At 31.9% G+C, this 21188-nt stretch overlaps 1 protein-coding gene across 1 annotated transcript in view; it reads left to right on the plus strand.

The window, feature by feature from the left end:
* Positions 1 to 21188, plus strand: part of LOC143206677 (uncharacterized) — a 209396-nt gene that overhangs the window by 119261 nt on the left and 68947 nt on the right. The window contains exon 2 of the mRNA XM_076419334.1: positions 12740 to 13045. Coding sequence (XP_076275449.1) covers positions 12740 to 13045 — 306 coding nt within the window. The remainder of the gene's footprint in view (positions 1 to 12739; positions 13046 to 21188) is intronic.

A 21188-nucleotide genomic window follows, 5' to 3' on the forward strand; every position in this document is an offset into this window, starting at 1 on the left:
CGCGTTTTCAGAAGAACTTGAGCTGAGTTGTTGTTTGGAGAATGATTGATATATGAAGTGCTTGACTTATGCAGTGTCAGTTTCTCTATGAATTTGATTATTTCTGACAAACAATAGAGCGTTTCATAATCTTCTGAGGAGCTTATTTTGGAAAACTTTGAGCCGTTTGACCTGGTTGGGTGTAACAAACTTGAAGTAGACATTAGATCCGTAGAGGAATACGGACCGAATAAACCTCTTGTAAAATAAGCATTTAATGGAGATGGGAAATCTGCAAGAAGGGCAGATCAGAAGAGATAGCAGGTTTGCTATCCCCGAACCTTTCTGGATTGCTTGCTGGATTTGAGAATGCCAACCGAACCGCCGGTCGAAGTGAAGACCTAGGTACGTGACGTTATCCAGCCATGGAATTATTGCGGTGTCGATCTTATGTGGCGAGACGCGCAGTGCATAATGTTTCTTATGGAAAATGATGGCCTGGGTTTTCAGGGGATTGATTTGCAACCTCCAGAATTTGAACCACTTGACCGCATGATCGAGCTGCTTCTGTAAACATTCATGAATTGTAACTTCGAACCTGGCGGTCGTGAAGAAAGCTGTTTCGTCAACGTAAAACGCAACGTCAATGTGCTCTTTTCTGAGAGAGATATTTCTTTATGAGAGATAGGACTTGAAGAGAGCGGTTAGGTCTTCTGGGAGGCCTAACCGCACGCACTTTGCGATCAAACCGTGGTGCCAGACTGAAAAGGCTCTTTTTACCACCGAGGATTCAGCTGGATTGGAGTGATTGGGATCATTTTGCTTTTCGGATTTTGCACTCTTACCTAGGACAATCACAAAAATTAAACAATCACAAACATACATTTTACGACTATGCCCTAGCAGGATTCAAACCAGCGAATATCGCAAGAGTAGGTGGACTTTCCTGTCACCTTTACCACTGTGCCAACCAAGCTGACTATTAAGAATAGCGTTTAATCTTTTTAATAATTACAGTGCAAGGTATTACCATTAGAGCGAAGAATGGTACTTATGGTACAATTCTTTTTGGTAAGAATATTCACATGCGTCCACAGCACAACTCAACAAGGTTTCATTACAATGCGCTTGACACTAAATAACACAACAGTGTTGAAGTGGCTATAATTAAAAAAGCAATACGCTGGATGATTATTTTTGAAAAACTGCATTATAACACTTCTATGTATTTACTTTACCCAAAATAAAAGTTATTTCTGTCAAAAGAAAGTATTGGAAAGAAAAATAGTCCTTTAAAATAGTGTAATTTTAATTCCGGTAAAAATAGTAAATTACTATAGTAAATCAATATTTTTGTGATACTATATTACAATCACCTCTGTCAGATAAGTTTTAAATTGTTTCCATTTTCATAGTTAAAATACAAACAAAACTAAAAAATAATTTATTTTGCAAGGAACATTCGCATCTATAAGTAATGCAGCCCAGCAAAGCTTCATTTCTTTTTCATCAACGGTTTATACCCCCTTTTATTGAAAAACTCTACATATTGATCGCAATACAATATACAAGGTACGGAGGAGTCTTTCTAGACGTATCAAAAGTGTTTGACTAAGTCTGACGTTGAACTACTATAGCTGAATGTAATGTAATAAAAACCTTGAAATCTGAACATTGCACAGGTTTGTACGGGTACAAATCATATTAATAAATTGTTATATCAATTTTGCGTTATTATTAGATATTATAATGTGTATCGATTGCGTCAGGATGCCTAATGTATTTATACATCGGAAAGAACTACAAAGAAGTTGTGTATTTTCGTTCCAAAACAGAAAATTGTTAGAGAAATGTGTTTATATTTTGCAAAGGGCGAACCAGCTGGTATAGTTTAAACAGCGGTTGTTTATTCCCAGCACAAAGACTATAATAATGTAAGTATTTACGAATTTAAGTACTTTTAATTGTACTTAAAGTGTAATTAACGCAATATCCAGGTAAATAACACTGTTGATAAAATTTGAGTTGGGTTTGATCGTACAGGTGTGCAAGAAGTCAGTATACATTTCTACAAGATTCAATTGCCAATCAAACAGAAGGCTTCTAATTGAACTAACTGAATATTTACTACTAAGCAGTACCGAACAATCTTATTTTCTCGAAAAACAAAGAAAATGTTAATTCGATTCAAGCCTTCAGCAAGTGTCAATCAAATTCCATCATGACTAGATTACAGAAATCCAAATATCTGATTTACTTCGCCAGGTTAAGGGTAACTGACACAAACGTAAACACACGGTAACTGACACTGTCGAACAACCCTTACGTGCGGATAATGTATGAATCCAAAGGTTGTAACTGAAACTACGTAAAGTAAAAGAAACTAAGCAGAGATCTAGTTTAGGAATTCATAGAGAACTTGATATGTTAAAACATGTATAAAATTATATTTTTTAAAGTACTTGTTGAAGTATTACAGTTGTGTATAAGTATAAGGTTATTATTAAAATAAATTGTAAAATTACAATTTGTTCACTTTACTAACCCAAATATTGCAAGGTAATATTACAAAGCTTCTAAACTTTTAAGAACATTCACATTCATTATCAAATGTATATGGTCTCAACCTTTTTTTTTGTAAAATAAATATTTTGGAAGCCCTATGTTGTATCAAATTATCATCAAGGATTTCGTTAGGTTTGCTATCGATACAATTTTGAGTTGTTTTAGGAATGCAGGGAACTTGATTTCAATAATACTGTTTTCAACTGACGATTGTGTTATTACTGGATAATCTTTAGAGTTATTACCAACACTTAGTGATTTTCTTGCTAGGTCTTATACCGGTAGTAGTTTTAGTTAATGTTCTTCAATATTCTATGACATTTAATGGTTAATATCTAGAATTCATGTCTAGAATACTCACTCGCTTCAATTCTGTAATAGTCCTAGTATTTTTTAATATTATTATTTCATTTGGATCAATATAGTATAGTCACTATCATTCATCGATAGTGACTGTCGGAGTCTCGTCAGATTTAAATAATTTGTATTGAGAAATCAAGGCTAATTTTTTCGTTTATCTTTCACTTCCATTGGTAGTAGAAAGATAATTTTGGTAACTAAGAAATATAATATAATTAATCCAAATAAAATCGAGTTCTAATGTTCCAGCGTTAGAAAGTGGAAATGATGGTTAGGAAACGGTAAGAGACGTAAATATTTCGTAGCGCTTCTGATTTATGTTTGACTTAACATGGCGAATTTTGAAATGTTGTGTTTTTTTTTTCCGGGAAAAATAGTAAATTACTATAGTAAATCAATATTTTTGTGATACTATATTACAATCACCTCTGTGAGATAAGTTTTAAATTGTTTCCATTTTCATAGTTAAAATAAAAAAAAAACTAAAAAATAATTTATTTTGCAAGGAACATTCGCATCTATAAGTAGTGCAGCCCAGCAAAGCTTCATTTCTTTTTCATCAACGGTTTATACCACCTTTTACTGAAAAACTCTACATATTGATCGCAATACAATATACAAGGTACGGAGGAGACTTTCTAGACGTATCAAAAGTGTTTGACTAAGTCTGACGTTGAACTACAATAGCTGACTAAGTTATTGAAAATATACATCGTACGAAATTGTATAAGAACGTTCACTAACGATTTCTAACTATTGCCAATTTTAGACACTGTAAGCTTTTGTTATTTATTTTTTTCAAGGAAAACTTTTGAAACTACCCATGAGTATAAATATCGATGCGAAAAAAAAATAGGAAAACAAATCAATTTATGTTTTTATGTTGCCCTAGGCTAACAATAACGACGTTAGAGATTATTCAATTTTTTCAGGTTTTATTAGAATACAAGTTTTTATGATATCAGTTTTCTATTGGGTTATTTTTTTATGAGTTTGACGATAACAGATGGATTTTTTCCAATAACAGCATTATTGAATACCCGATGATAGATGTTAGTTTTAAAAATAGATCCAATCCATTTTTTTCATTACAATAAGTATGCATATAGAAATTCAATTATTAGATGAAAATATTTTTTTATTGAAAATTAAATAAGCCAAAACATAGTAACGGAAAGGGTATTACTGCTCTATCGAACAAGAACAGCTTCAGTAAATGAAACAACAATAGTTTATATCGCTGTAGAATTCAGATATAATACACGCGCTTTAAACCTAACCAATTATAGATAGCCGGTTCAATAACAACCAATGTACGTCATTAAAGTATATAATTTCAACACGTTGAAATGTTTTTGTATCAAATCTGACATTTGGTTTACAACATATATCGGTTTATAAACTCTAATTATTTCTACTAATGTTTTGACAAACTTTGTAGATAACTATAAAAATGGCCTACCAGTACCAATCCAAATCAAAACCCAATTATTTGTAGTCTGACTCGGTTACATGATTTGGTCACAGATTTTGTATTTTTATAAACTGTATTTGGCAATATTTTATAGATTTTCAACAAAAATGCTAATATTTATTTGAACATTATAATTAATAAGAAATTCCAGAATATCAGGAATTATTTTATTCCACAAATATTGAAAGATTGATAGGTGCGTGTAAGATCCAATACGATAGGGTACAATGCCGTATTTTCATAGATTCATCAAACAGAAGTCTTGAAGAAGTTCTGTTTCACAACGTACACCTCAAGAAATCTACAGGAACTTCATATTTGGAAAAAAGAACTTCAGAAGCAAAGGTGAATGGCAATATTTTCATCGGACTAGACGGCTTCTGACTGACCCATAATATATCGTCTTTAAAAAGAAAGGTGGATTGCTTTTATAGAGGTTGTGAAGGAATTTTTAAACAATGCTGATGCTCTAATTATAAAAAAATCATCAAAAGAATGCTGAAAGCATTTTAAACTTCTGATGGCCTGATGAGTCTGAAAGTGTATTTTCTTCAATCCCATCTCGACTACTTTTCAAAACATTTGGAAGATATGAGTGAAGAGCAAGGTGAAAATTTTCATCGGCATATTAAAAAGATACCAGAGATAGAAAAGATACAAAAGAAAATGAAAAATTTTCTGTTTATCAGAATACTATTGGATGCTTTAGGGGGGCTTTAGCGGAGGTTTACTAGGAAAAAGAAAATGATTTAGTATGGGCTGGTGAAAATAATAATTTTCAAGTTTAATCTCTTTTAGTTTAATTTATTTACTCATTTAATGTGTTTTCCCAATTCGGCAAAAATTATTGTCACGTGACAGAATGGAAGTCATTTTCGGATTCAGCATACAGAAGACACTAACTAAGAAAACTAAAGTCGAATTTGCTTTCAATATTGGGAATGTGAAACTATCACAAAACGTTCTAAAATATTGTTTAATTATTCAATGCCATATTTTCATAGATTCATCAAACAGAAGTTTTAAAGAAGTTCTGCTTCACAACGTACACCTCAAGAAACAGGAACTTACAGGAATTTGAAACTTGGAAAGAAGACCTTCAGAAGCAAAGGTGAATGGCATTGTTTTCATCGGATTAGACGGCTTATGACTGACCTATAATATATCATCTTTAAAAAGAATTGCTTTTATAGAGGTTGTAGAGAAATTTCAAAAAAATTCTGATGACCCTAATTATAAACAAATCATCAAAAGAATGCTAAAAACATTTTAAATTTCTGACGGCCTGATGAGTCTGAAAGTACATTTTCTTCATTCCCTTCTCGACTATTTTTCAAAACATTTGGAAGATATAAGTGTAGAGCAAGATGAAAGGTTTCATCGGGATATTAAAGAGATACCAGATGTCGAAAAGATAGCAAAGAAAATAAATTTTTTTTTGTTATATTAGACTACTATGGGACGTTTTAGAGGCGCTTGAAGCCGAAGTTTTAGCCGAAGTTGACTAGGAAAAAAATGATTTAGTATCGGCTTGTGACAATAATAATTTTCAACTCTAATCTCTATTACTTTAATTTAATTACTCATTTAATATGTTTTCCCAATTTGCCAAAAAAACTATCGTGATGTGACAGAACAGAAGTCATTTTCGGATTCAGCATACAGAAGACACTAACTAACAAAATTCTGTGGAAGTTGCTTTGAATATTGGGAATATGCAACTATCATAAAACGTTGTAAAATATTACCATAGTGTTTTGTTGGTTTGAAACTTTTACAGCTGATACTTTTGAAATACTCTTCAAATTTTGACTGTTGGCCGCGAATTCGTACTGGTAGTGGTTTTAGATATTTTAACACTAGCTTCTCAACGAACTAGGCTTGCATATCCCTATTTATATCATTAGTTTGTCAAGTTTACACATAATTATTTCAAATATTTAAAAAACACATTAGACAATATTCAAAACCTCATTTCTTTACATCCAATTGAACATTTAGGGCTTCAATATAAATGAAAGCATTATAGAGTCGTGGCCAGTAACTATTCAAGTCAATAACTAAGCTTTTTCCAATCTAACGCTAGTTTCCAATTCCACTGTTAATTTTTTCTTATAAGTGTCTGATGGAGTTCACCCAAATCGAAGGGCGTGTTATCATAAATAATCCTTTCTACATATGCCAAACAGTTCTTGTTTGTATATTTTTGTCGGCCTGCATGTCTATTGTTATTATTTTTTGCGTCATCCCATAACAATTGCCACAAGGCAATACATTATACATCTAAAACTAAATTAAAGTTCTAGTTAAAAACGTCCAAACTTAAAACTAATTTTGTACTTTCTACTGTGTTAAGGTAGATAAAACATTCTTTAAGATTAGTATTTCTTCCAACTGCGAATATTGAAAATAGTAATTGCAACAGCAAGAGTAGCTAGCCATTGAAAACATTACCACTTAATATAATTGAGTAAAATAAATAGTAATTCTATTAAATTTCTAACATAAAACCATTATATGATATTATTCACGGGTTTGAACAAAATGTAAACATCCAACCAATTAATACTCGTTTAATATTATAGCCTACAGGAAGGGAACGATAAAATGGCTCTATTATTAGTTATATTGACATTTTGCGAGGAGGTTTTAAAATTTAATTTTGCTTTCAAGCAAAACAAATATTTACCTTAAAAATTTTAGAAAATTTTTCATCGCACCGTACAAACGCGGATCGTAAACGTGATAGTCTTCCTATAGCATGAAGCAAAAAGTTGTTGACTTCATTATTATTGACAGTTATAAAATGAACTGAAACAAAATTGTTGACGGCTTGCTTGACGCGGTGGTAAAGACGACAGGACGGTTCACCTACTCTTGCGATAGTCGCGGCTTCAAATCCTGCTGGGGCATGGTCGTAAATTATGTTTGTTATTGTTTAATTTTTGTGATTGTCCTAGGCAAGATCGTAAAATTAAAAATGATATATCAAAAAGTAGGTCAAAAATATTATGACTGCGCTGAAAGTAATATAGATTTGAATGAATATAATCCCTTTTCAGAAATATTATCAGATTCATTATACGTTAAGGGATATATTTATCTTAGTTCAGTTTTCATAGGGCCACACAAATTTTCGTGAAAATGTTTAGTACATCATCATCCATTAATTGGATGAAAAATTTAACAATACTCAATACTTGATTCTATTTATTATTACAGCAATGGTTGTAATAGTTGTAGTTAAATATAGAAGATAGCAGTTACAGGATATTTCTGAAAAAAAGAAGAAAATATGTTAACATTAATAAGAAATTAAAATGTATAATGCCAAAGTAAGTTTTATTTGTTCATTCATTCTCCATATTTTTTTTCTTAAACCCAGACAATGATATGTACCGTTCAAGGAAATAATAAATCGTTCCAAATATCTATGATACTTACGATCAAATTTTCGACCATTTATGTTTTTTAAAATGAATTGAACTATAATGTGAAACGAACTAGGATAGTCACCATTGCGAATATCCAGCTATAAAAATAATTACCATGAATGCCGGCTTGGTTGGCGCAGTGGTAAAGGCGACAGGACGGCCCTCCTACTGTTGCGATAGTCGCGGATTCGAATCCTGCTCGTACATTTATGTTTGTGATTGTTTAATAATTGTGATTGTCCCAGGAAAGAGTGCAAAATCCGACAAGGAACATGATCCCAGTCACTCCAGTAACCAGGTTGGGTAAGACTGGATCTTTTCTGGAATGATTTCTAAGTTGGTCACTCGCCAGTCGGTAGGATTAATGGTGAGGACCGTGCTTCAAAGTCCACGTTAAACTGTAGGCCCAGTCCAGATAAACTTCTAGTTGGTAAAAGGAGGCTTTAAAATAAAAAAAATAATATAAAATGAATGGCAATATTCTTAATATTTTTTTAATTGTATTGTTATTGCCAGATGTTATATCTTGTCCATGGTACAGTAGAACTTAGATATTTTTGTTTATCCCTTTATTTTTTTCTATTTTAGTTTCCTATGTTTTATTACGTAGGGATATCACGTTTTAAACCCAGGTCGTAAAATAAAAATCATATTTAATTAACGAATATAAAATAATTTAACGGAGATTAAAATAAATGGTTTGGAACTATTTACATCAGGAATGGCGCAATAAGTAAAGCCAATAAGCATGCGAGATCTTGATGTCGAAATGGTCGGGTAACAGATCTGCAGACATAATGAAAACGTTCCTGTGTAACCAATTTTCGAGAAGAAGGGTAGAATATCGAGAACATTAAATTGGCCGTATAATTATTAAGAGAATTATAAGCTAGGCTGAATAATAACTATTATGATACTGATAACTAAGACCAATCGATGGATTGAATTAAATTTGTAGATCAGTGTGTTCAGTTTTCAGTTCCAATTGTGATAATACCCAGAACAGATAGTGACGTGTAATTCCAGAATATTGAGGAAAGGCAATAACTACTTTTTGTTGCGCTTATATATGCTTCAAATTATCCATAAATCATGTCTACACATCTGAAACTTTGGCCATTTCCGCTGTAGTTTCTGGCATATAATATAATTATAATTTATATTTACAATAGGAACCATAAAATTATTATCTTTAATTTAGAGTGATTTGATGATTATAAATGATTACTAAGTAAATAAATATAGAGGTGCATGATAGCGATGAAAAGATAACTGAATAAGTAAATCAATAGATAAATCGATAAATAGATGAATAGTTGACGTTCTCAGCATTAAGCTTTTTCAAGAAATTACATGTTTTAGCCGACTTAATACAAGTTTTGTTCTCTTGGTAACGGGAGCTCATCTTTAATAGCCTCATTTTTAGGTATTAAATGGTAAAAAGTCAAATATATTAAACAGCTTAATCTAGCTATTAACATTGATGATTTTGACACTTTTTTACGTAAAATAAGGGTTTTCCATTTAGTGTTATTGAGTTATTCAGTATACACAGGCGCTAATCATAAAACATGATAAATTATAAATTTTCGATGTTCATTATTTTCGTTGTATGATTTTACGTATTAAATTATGGTGGCAAGTGCATGACTATTTTAAGCTTTCATTTAGATTAAGATGCAAACAGGCTCGTGTCGATTGATACAAAAAATTCAATCGCGGTGCTTCGAAAGACGTTTATAAAATCGTGATAGGTGACGAATCATAGATATATTCATATGAGGTCGAAAGTACGCAGCAGTCGACTGTATGGGTTTTACAAGATGAGCCAAATCCAACAAAAGTTGTTCGCGCACGAAGCACTTCAAAGAAAATGGTGACCTGTTTCTTCGGGAAAACAAGTCATATTGCAACAGTGCCTCTAGAGGATCGTAGAACAGTAAATTCTGATTGGTACACAACCATTTGTTTGCCAGAAGTCTTCGGCGAAATAAGGAAAACAAACAAGAGACGACGGATTGTTCTTCACGATGACAGTGGGAGCTCTCATATATCGGCTCAAACAAGAGACTATTTGAGCACTCAAAACATCGAGTTGGTAGGTTATTCGCCGTACAGCCCTGATTTGGCACCCAATAACTTCTTTTTGTTCCCATCACTGAAGAATAAACTGCGTGGTCAATGATTTTCATCGCTCGAAGAAGTTTTGAAGCGTTCAAAAAACATGTTTTAAAGATATCTCATTCGGAATGGAATAAATGCTTTGAAAATTGGTTTAAGCGTATGCCAAAGTATATAGATTGTCGTGGCGAGTACTTTGAAAAATAATAAAAATATATTCGCAGCTTAACTATTTGCTTTTTTCCTATTCCCGAAATATAAATAGTGACTGTCATATTCTTACAGTCTTGATTGATCCAACATGTAGCGTCTTCTTATTCTTAAAACCAAAAATTCGTTTTCATCCTTACAGAATCCGATACTTTATTATTTATCAAATTAGGACTGTAGGTAACGGAACTATAGCAATGTAACGAACACTCAAAGAAAATGAATGCTGCTAAAACTAGGTAAATAAAAAACAATGTGCTTTTAATACCAATGTTATCAAAAATATCTGGTTTAAGCTCTCTGTGTATTTTATCTGATGAACATCCTTCTAAAATTTGAAAGATAAACATTTAGTTTATAACGGAATTAAATTTTGTAAGCCACCGGGAACCATTGGTACAACAAAAAAATACTTTTTATCAATTTACGTGAAGTTAATTTAGTTTTTTCGTTAGCGTAGGTTAAGAGGAACGATATTGGCGGAGGATTAATTTGAAAGTTGTTTAGGTTTCATTCGATGGCCTGAATAATAATGTTGTTACCCTGTAAAGCGTTTATTGGGTTATTTTGTTTTTGGTTCGACCTGATTGAATAGATAGTATAGCTCATGCAATATGCATGGTTGTTTAGACATTAAATTTTTTACTTTTTTGTTACACTATCGTATTAATTCATAATTATGTCTTAGTCATTACCATTCTTGTACCATTTTTTGTAAGTATAGTATTGTATAGTGAAATTAAAGTACGAAAGTAGTATCGTATGTAGAGAGATATAAATATAGATAGGTTATGCTTTTTTGTATGGAGACAAGTAGTAGCCAAAAGGCTCGAAAAGACTTATTCGAAAGGAATATTTCGAAAAACAATAGGATAAAATTGATTAGTATTTAACTACATTAAAATTATTGACAGGGCTGCTATTAGTTCCATATACGGAATTTGTGTTTATTAAACAAACTCTGTCACAACATTTCCTTAATTAATTACATATTATATTAAATATACTTGGTACAATCTCAATTTGCAAACTAATTTATGACTACTGTTTTGTTGTACTAGCATTAGTACACAAGTAAAGCGAGCTCGAGATATATAATATTTAAATTAAAAAATTTAAAGTTATTAGTAACCCTTTACACTATACAAATTCTTGTGGTTTGGTTAACTTTAATCTTCTGATTTCCTAGCTATTGTCTAGTAGATATATTGCGTCCATGTTGCTGTGATTTAATAACCTTATTTCGTACTGTAAGACGAAATCTTGGAGAACTGCAGTCCTTTGTTGGTTATGTGGCGTTAAGTATTGGAAATTAATCATAGAACGTTGAATTATTAGTTGATTTGGTGCATTAGTGGCCATATTTGCATCTTATAGATCCAAGTTATCTTTATGACTGACTGATAAATGAATCTCGGTGATTTTAGGTGCTACACCTATTATTAATGTTTCTTTTGTCTTTATGGTAAGTGTGAATATGAAGTAAAAGATGGAGGTGTATGCAACTGATAAAATATCATATGTATGGTTTTTGTACTTGCTAGACCAATGAAGATCAACCGAATATTTAATTACTGACTATTACTGATTTATTTTTTAAATCATCTTCCGTTCTCTAAATACATGACGTTAAGAAGCAAGTATTATTATACAGGGGATAGACAATAAAATGTGAACACCATACAATCGAGTACATCTTGTAGCTGTCAATAATAATAAACAGGGTAAAACATCATCATCAACAAGAGAAATAGCGATTGAAATTCAAAGTTAAATGACAGAGACTTATTGAAACTAACAATAATTTTGGCCAGACAGTACATAAAATAAATCAGATACCACGAAAGAAAAGCAATACTCATCATTAATTGTGTAACACTGTTTTAACAAAACCAGTACGATGGATGCTCTGCAAAGATAATATTCATAGAAAGACTGTGATTGCGAAATTTTTTATAATCTTCTGGATGAAGGACCCCAAAAGAAACCTTCCATCCGACCGGCCTGCTTCTTAGAGTTAAGCATGGGGAAGATTCCATTATAATTTAGGCTATATTATCGTAGTATTTAGCTAATCCTCTCAACCAAAACCTTGACAGGATTGCTGCAAATGAATATTTCGACATCCCAATGATGAAGTTCTTGGTATGACTAGCATATTACTGCAAAACATCGTCAAAACAAAACGAAACACATACAGCCAAAAAAATTCGGTGTTGGTTTGATGAACATCAGAGTGTCACCAAATATATTATAATTAAATACAACAATAGAATCGCTATAGAAAGTTTTAAAGCAGATGGTGAGGAGTGGATTTCCATCTCCAACAAATTTAAGCAATTAGCGAACATTTTGGTGCTAGAATGGGTCGCCATTCCATTGCAAACTATTTAGACATTCTACGAATCTATTCCGTGAAAAATAGCAGCTGTTTTAAAGCAAATGTTTGGCTGAACATCTTGTTAATAAATAAATATTGTGTATGTGTCAGTTATTCATATTATTTTGTCTACCCCTGTATATTCGGTAATATATTACTTTATTAACAAATAGAATTAATTAATGCACTTAATAACATATCAATATTTTGTTTCAGGCTTGGTTTATTATCATCATGAGCATAACGTGGGTGGGGTCCATGTCACTCTTCAGCATACTGGTGATCAAACATGGCGGATACTACTTCAACCCGACGGGCATGCACGCTTGCGAGCCGTTTTATCCGAAAGCCTCCCTCCGAATTCTGGCCGCGTGCGGCTTTTATTTCCCAACCACCATGATTCTCATGTACTGTTACGGTTCAGCCTTCGACGTCAATAAATTGGGCTTCAAGAAAACAACTGCCGGATGTAATACAATTTCTAGTCCCAGTGAGCCGACTAGAACGACTAGCATAGAAAAAGTAAGTTTTCTTTAAATAATATATTTGATAAACTTACGAGGAATTCTAAACAAGTATCAAAAATATTTGAATAAATATTATAATGCTCCTGTAAACGTACTGGAAACCTACATAACATTTATAAAAATAAAAAATAAGCATATTGACACTGATGTTCTGAAGATAAAACCGCTATTTTTTACTTTGGAGTAGGGTGTCGGCCACCGAGAGAAATATCGATATTTTTTAAAATTTCTATTTTTCAAAATATCGATATATCGCTTTCGATATTTAAAAAAAAATCGATATTTCGGAGAAAAAAATTTATCGATATTTTTTTGCATTACATACAGATATTTTATTACCAAAAATAATGAAGCTTTAAAAGTAAATACATTAAACCCTTAAAATTAAATACCAATTTAAACAGTTTATAAAATATAATTAAATGATTTTTTATAATATTTAAGAAATATATTTTAGAAAAATATCGGCTTACAAAAATATCAATAAATCGATATATCGGTCAAAACAATATCGATATTTTTCGACATCCCTGCTTTGAAGTTGGGTCCAGTATAAATATATTTAACGTCGTTGTTTATTTTCCGCAATCTGCATCATTAGCCAATGAAATTATTATAAATAATGGTATTAGCATAACATCAGCAAGTTGCATGAAAACATTTTTCAATTAATACCCACAAGTTTTACGCGATGAAGAAAACGGTATCATTGGCCCACTTACATTCATATTGATGAACAATATATTACAGATGATGAATCTAATATATGAGCATAATTAGGTTCTCTCTTTCCTCCTCACTTCTACTCAGTATTTACTAATCATTACAGGAATTTAATTACATTTAGATAAGTTTATAACAAAGTACAAGGTCTAAGTTTATTTAGAATGTTTGATTACGGTTGATGCAATGTAATGAAGAGAGAGATCTTCATCGAAGCGTCCAACATGAATTTTCATTAGTTATGTGTACCTCCACATTTGCAGTATATTTTAATAGTGATATGCCGCGGCCTTACAAGTTTGAATGTTGTAACTTCTATGAACTGGACTTCTGACCCAATGAACTAACGCTGAGATCTGTATCTACTCTTTCAAAGGAAGAACTCCCAAATTCCCACTACTTAAAAAATAGTCTCGCTATATGGCACCTTCAGGAACGATCGATGTATGGAATCGTTATCTCGGTTGGTCAGCTTTCAGTTATAGTAAAATTATTTGGTAATATCGGCTGTACCTGTGCTTATCAGTTTGCAAGTTATTGATGGTTGTCTCAATTGCACTGCTCCACTGTAGTTTCCCAAGTGATCTCAAATTGCAACTGACTTACCACAACCAATTTTTGGTTGCAGCACACTCTGAAACAGAAGTTTCTGCTCAAATTCTTGCAGATTAGGTTAATTCACAGAAACCTCAGTGCGTCTCTTGTGAAATTACTCCCTGAATCCTCCTTGCTTTTCTAATGAATATTTCCTAATTTCGATAGTTTATGACTAGAGAACTTTAATCACCTTACAGTCCACCTTTGGTGACATTGTAGCCTGAACTGTGATGCTATTTCTCGAACTCCGCCAAAATATGTTAAGGAATGCTCCAAGTAGCCGTCTGTCTCTTTTTGATAATACATTTGATTCGAGTTCACTGAATGGATTCAAAAGAGAACAGTTGAATAATCTCCCCAGAATCCTCCATACATGTATTCTGCACTTATAAAACCTGTAGGGTTTAAATTTGCTGTTTTAAATATAAAAATTGTTTTATTAATTACATGTTATATTAGATATGCTTAATATAATCTTAATTTACTAGTTAATTTATTACTACTCTTCTATTGTACTTCAACAATACATAAGCAGGGCGAGTACGAGATAAATTCATCAGTACATATTTCACAAAATTAAAATAAAATTATACAACTTAAGTTAAAGTTAAGAATAACACTATACATTTTACAAGTTCGTGTGGTTTGTTTTGTAAAATCCAATTGATTTCGAGGTTATCGAACAGCTCTTCTTTGATTACATAGCAAATAATAATTGCCATAATTGGTAATCGTAGAACTTTGTTTTGGCAGCGTTCGGTTACTAATTAGTTTGATATTTTACTGCAACCTAATATTTGCACCCTAATGATCCAAATTGGCTTTATGATTGACTGATAAATCAATCTCGTTAAGACCAGCTTCCAACCAATCAGTATAGTGGTTTGAGCCTAATCTGCTTTGTTTATTGCAACTACTAATTTAACCTACCGCCAAAATGGATGCCGAGGTATTTAGGTAATTCTGGTTGAAGAATCGGGCGTACGTCAAGTGATAGAATTAGGTTTATGTAATTTCTCCCACATTCAAAATTAGCATGGACGGATTTGGAGCTATTAAGGTATATTTTTCAATCTCTACTCTATTTGTAGATCATGTTGACTACCATTTGTAGTTTTTCTAGAGCCTAGGAGAAAAGATATATCTTTGCCATAATAATTGTGTCATCGCCAAATGTTCCAAGTACTGTCTCTTTATTGTTAGGATATCAACTGTGTAGGGAAGATTCAGGGGTGGTACCAAGACACTACCCTGAGGAACTCCAGCCGAAATAAGTTAAAGTGTTGCCCTTTCTTTCGAGATTGGATCGACTTTACAAGCCATAATGCTTTTCTATTCTAATTAAAAAAATCTAAAATATACTATTCTAGGCCCAATCCTATGCTAATATCAACGAAACTCTTATAATATGAGCACATCATTCGTCACAGCACATTACTGGATACCACACCGATTTATTAGAATAATACCGTATAACCGCGCCCTATAGCATATTTGCTTAAATCTTTAACCATTTATAATTTGTATTCTTACTCTACAAAATTCAACTGGTGCAAACTTTAAAAGACAATTATTGTTTTAGGAGAATCTGACGCTAAAATATAGCGAATTTACGTGTTTTCTCTTCGATTAGAGAATGTTTGACAGATGGAATGCATTTTCACTAAATTTTATCGTTAGTAAAGCATTTATATTTTCGTTTAATTTATAACACTTTGAAACGTAATATTTTTCACTAAAAGTACTGTGCAAATACATAGGCTTCATCATTTGTGCCTCGGTGGATTCATCAACAAAAACACATTTAAGTACAACTTAAAACATAATTGTATGCTTTGTTTCACCATTATGAATGGCCGGCATAACACTAAATCAAAACAACAAACAGAAAATGACGTTCCTGAATCCCTGCTCTTCTGATCAAAAGATCTCATTTCTCTGATCACCATTTTGTTCTTAATTAAGTGAGTATGAGTTGTATCAACAACCAGTTAGTCGCTAGGTTTGGATATTTCTGGCGGAAGTCTCATATTTCAAAATATTATCGTGAAAGCAATTTTTATCAGACGAGGAGGAAATATATAGGCCGTCCAATAAAAGAGCCAAACAGCGTCGAGTAACATATAATATATAATGTCATTTACAGATGTAAAAATGTAAAATACGTTTTAAACCCCGAGCAGACTTTTCAGTCTCATTTCTTGTCGCCGGTCTTTCTCATGCCGGAACATGTAACTGAATCAGTTAATAATATTATATTTTTGTTGTTTGGAGTGGTCTGTATTGCCAAATGTCTGATAACTTCTTTAAAAGAATAGTGATAATAATTAGGGTATAGAAATTGACAAAGATGTAAACAAAAAGTCAAATTTGAGGCGGCAACATTGCGACTTGGTGACGTCACAAATTTTCATGGCATAAATTGACTTTTTAATTGGACGGGCTATTTGTTTTACATTGTAGGAATGTTCGTCAGGTCGGTCGGTCGGTCGAAGTGTGTGGCTGCCGCTGCGATTGTTTGTCCGAACACTACTACTATTTTTGGAAGGAATTTACACGAAAACTAAAAACATTGGTTGAATAAAACGTGTTTATTTTAACAATGAATGATACATGTGGTCGACGGGAGAATTGACAGGATATTAGGTAAGGTAAAGGAAGTACGGTAGCACTGTAGAAGTGGTACTGTTACAAGGGGGTGCAGAAAAGAAAAGAGAACGAGACGTCGTCGTGATGATCTTTTATAGCCTGGAACCGCATGGTACCAATCCACCGGCGTTGCCAACCTTTGAAATTGATGTAGGTGAATGCGTGGTTACCGAAAGGGTCGTGGCGGTTGCCACAATATAAATTAGCTATATTTATTACATGTAATTGGACTAATATAGTAACAGAAGTTGCAGAAGTGATAGGACCTATAAATAGGAAGAATCGTTGAAATCATACTGACAGTTTGTGCCAGTATTAACAGAAATCCATATTATAATTTCATTTCATTTACAATAGAGGAACTTATTTTATTTTAAACATTGCTTATTAATTTCATTTTTTCATTTACTTTAAATGCATTTTCTCTACGTCTTGCCACCGTAAAGTCATCTGACGTCAATCGTATCTACAAAACAAACTCGCTCCAGACAGTTAGGTAACTAACGATCGTTCGGATTAAATCATTCGCAAAAAGAAGGACCGTCGGCTTTAGGCGATACCTCTTGAATGCAAATTGGTTTAATTTTGGCTGGGTTCTTGGCGAATCGATGGAATGGGATAATAAGGCAACAATGGACCCAGTCATTCGGTTCGTTACGGCACTGGAAAATTTTAAGTGGTTTTCTTTCACGTCCAATTAATCGATCAATTAAAGCATCGTTTGAATTTAAATCTAATATGATGAATTGGAATACCCGGCGTCCGGAATATGTTTCATAAATTTGGTGATCTTAATTATAAATAATTGTTGCGGCTTCGTTATTAAAATATTGAGGTAGAATAAAATAATGAAGATAATTAAGAGAGAAAGTTGATGAAAAAATAATTGAGATTAAGAAAGAAAACATTTTTTATCGCAATATAAAATAGCTAACGTTGTGATTAAAGTATTGATGATAAAGCATCATCATTGTGAGCAAATTATTGATTTAGAACGTAATACCATTTTCCTGAATGAAAAATAACTTGCAGCAGTAAAAGAGTAATGCCACATTCTATTATTGTTGATTTTATCATAAGCCAACTTTCAATGATTTAGATCAGCCATCAGCAACAGGTGTCTGTTGTAAATAATCAAATAAATATTATTACATATACAGTTTAATTAAAATATTTATATGTTATAAATAATCCTTATATATATATATATATATATATATATATATATATATATATATATATAATTCTTTTGTTAGTGTACAACATCCTAAATGATTGTGCCGATATTAATGATTTTTATTCTGTACGTTTATGTGGATTTGAACTGGCGTTTATCTGTCAGGGTGACATTTTAATGCTAACTTCCTCAGTAATAGCCATTGTTGTATGTAGAATAAAATTTAAAATTATGTTGTACTTTCCTCAACATAAATGTATTCACCAAGCTTCGCAAATATTTGCTGACTTATCCCTTTGATGGGATATAGTACGTGTTACAATATACAGTATTTGTTAATTTACAGTAATATAGTCATTGTCAGTTTTTTTCCAAATATGCAATATTAGTGAAATTTCACCTACATTATTGATGTGGGATCACCTTCTGAAATTTATGTTTATGTAATAAGTGCCATGTTGCTTTGTGTACTGAAAACCGGTCAACCCAAGTTGATCTGTATCTCTACAAGCGGTTGCAAGCGACGTATTGTATAATATATTGTACAACATATCGTACATCTTGTTATGCAACAGATATATGTCGGTTTGTTCAGATCGTACATATCGGATTATACAACCATACATCGCGGGTTGTAAAATTTGTCGTACAGGTTATCGAAAACTAATTGGTTTGATGTTTTACTGCTACTCTATATTTGGTGACACAATAAAATTGACAGCAAATTTTCAAATAATCAGCAATAGGCGGTGACTTATTGGATCGACTTTACAAGCCATAGTGCTGGCCCAATCCTATTATAATATCAAACAAACCCTTAAAATTTCATTCGTCACAGCACATAACTAGGCACCACAACGATTTATTAGAATAATGTCGTATAATCGCGCTCTATAACATATTTGCGTAAACATTTATAATCTGCATTTTTACTGTACAAAATTCAACCATTGCAAACTTTAGAAGAAAATTATTGTTTTAAGAAAAACTGATGCTAAATAATAGTAAATTTACATGTTTACTCTTCGATTACAGGATGTTTAATAGCTGGAACTCATGTTGACTATATTTTATCGATATTAAAGTATTTATATATTTGGTTTATTTATAACACTTTGAAATTTAAGATTTCCCACTAAACACACTATACAAATATATAGGCAGCAACTATTTCTATTCTAACTATATATATATATATATGTATATATATATATATATATATATATATATTTGTCACAGGCTTCTTCAAATTAGATCCTAATTGCTTTTTTTATTTCACTTTAGTAAGTAGTTTTGATTATATTTAATTTTATTAAATAATTGCTAATATTTACAACATAAGATTAATACTAAAATAATTACTAATTTTAATTTTACTAATTTTTTTTATTAATAATATAGATAATTTCAGAAACTAACAATAACATGTAACTTTTTATACGACATACTTTCCTGTTTCCCTTTCTTTCGGCATTTTTTACTGGATTTTCATAATACAGTTAAAATCAGCTTGAAATACGCACATTATTTTTGCTTCATATATTCAGCTTTAGCGTGATTCTCATATATTTTTACTAATAATAAATTTTGGAAGCACTGCTGTTTTAGAAACCGAAACATACGATCTGTTGTACAACCCGTGACGCACGATTTGTTGTACAACCAGATATGTACAATATTTTGTACAACTTGAGACGTACTGTCTGTTGCACAACAAGATGTACAACCCAACGTGTATGATTTGTTGTACCACCAGATGCAAATTTTTGACCGACCAAGCTTCCAAACGATTTGACCGCGTTATACGATTTGTTTAACGACAATCCCATACAAGTTATGATACATAGTATGTGGACAGTTTAACATGTACTTGTGAAAGTAATTAGAAGCGTTGGGAAACATCTAATAAAAATGACAACTTTTTAATATCGAACGAAATGTGTAATAAGTATTTCATGGATTACTAGTTTCAGTCTTCATTGGTTCACTCGAATGTTTCATTGACAAATAATAATATTTATATTTCACGCGTTGTCTTCCTACCCGTCATCTTAATAATTAATGGTTATATGTTATTAATATGTAAATATATGGTTTAATTTGCAATATAATTTTATTAATAATGTACATTAATATAAAAATATTTAGAAACTCTATTATTCATGATTATTTATTATTATGTTGATTTATAAATAGCAAAATAGTTGATAGTTATGTCATAGATTAATTATACGTTAATATCTTCTTATAATTTATGAGAGAATGTTGTACATCGTTTATTTTATATTGAACAGTGTTTTTTAATATTACTATATTATCTACATATTATTATGTTTATTATATTATGTTATGAAAAAACACCAAATCAAGCGATATTAAAATACGATAAAAATATTTAGGATCACTTTTCCAGACCTTTTTAAAAACACTAAAATATAAAAATGATTTTACCTCATTCAAAATGAAACTATTCTTTGTAACATAATAGAATCCTAAAGTATTTTTTTCTTTAATTTTCAAAGTTTCGAAGTCAAAAATAACAAAAATTTTTATTATGTTATTGTTATTTTCCATATATTATAAAAATGTTTTGTGACTATCGACTCTTTTAATTCGATAGTTCCAACGCCTGTAAATAGTTTATTGTTAAAAAGTAAGTATATTGTTTCCATACGTCAAACATAAAATATCCGAGCGCTCGATTCTTCCGATAGCATTACGTTACATTACAACCCAAGTATACCCTTTCAGCAGCCGTGGCCTGGAGACGATTTTACGTCACCGCACGGGGATCTAATAAACTTACTGACCGATCGTCTCCTCCTGTCAATAAGCCGGAGCTTCACGCCGGACACCGACTTGGATATTCATGGCAATTTCCCATTTCTTGTCGGTTATTTAAAGGATAAGTTTGGCTCCGAGCGACCGGACACAGATCGAGACGTAATCAGAATTTAAAAGCGTCGTCGTTGGTTCTGTGTGGGCTTCGATA

Source organism: Rhynchophorus ferrugineus, unplaced genomic scaffold (genome assembly GCF_030347505.1).
Source record: "Rhynchophorus ferrugineus isolate W39M unplaced genomic scaffold, kcgeb_rfMv2 rfM1, whole genome shotgun sequence".
NCBI lineage: Eukaryota > Metazoa > Arthropoda > Insecta > Coleoptera > Curculionidae > Rhynchophorus > Rhynchophorus ferrugineus.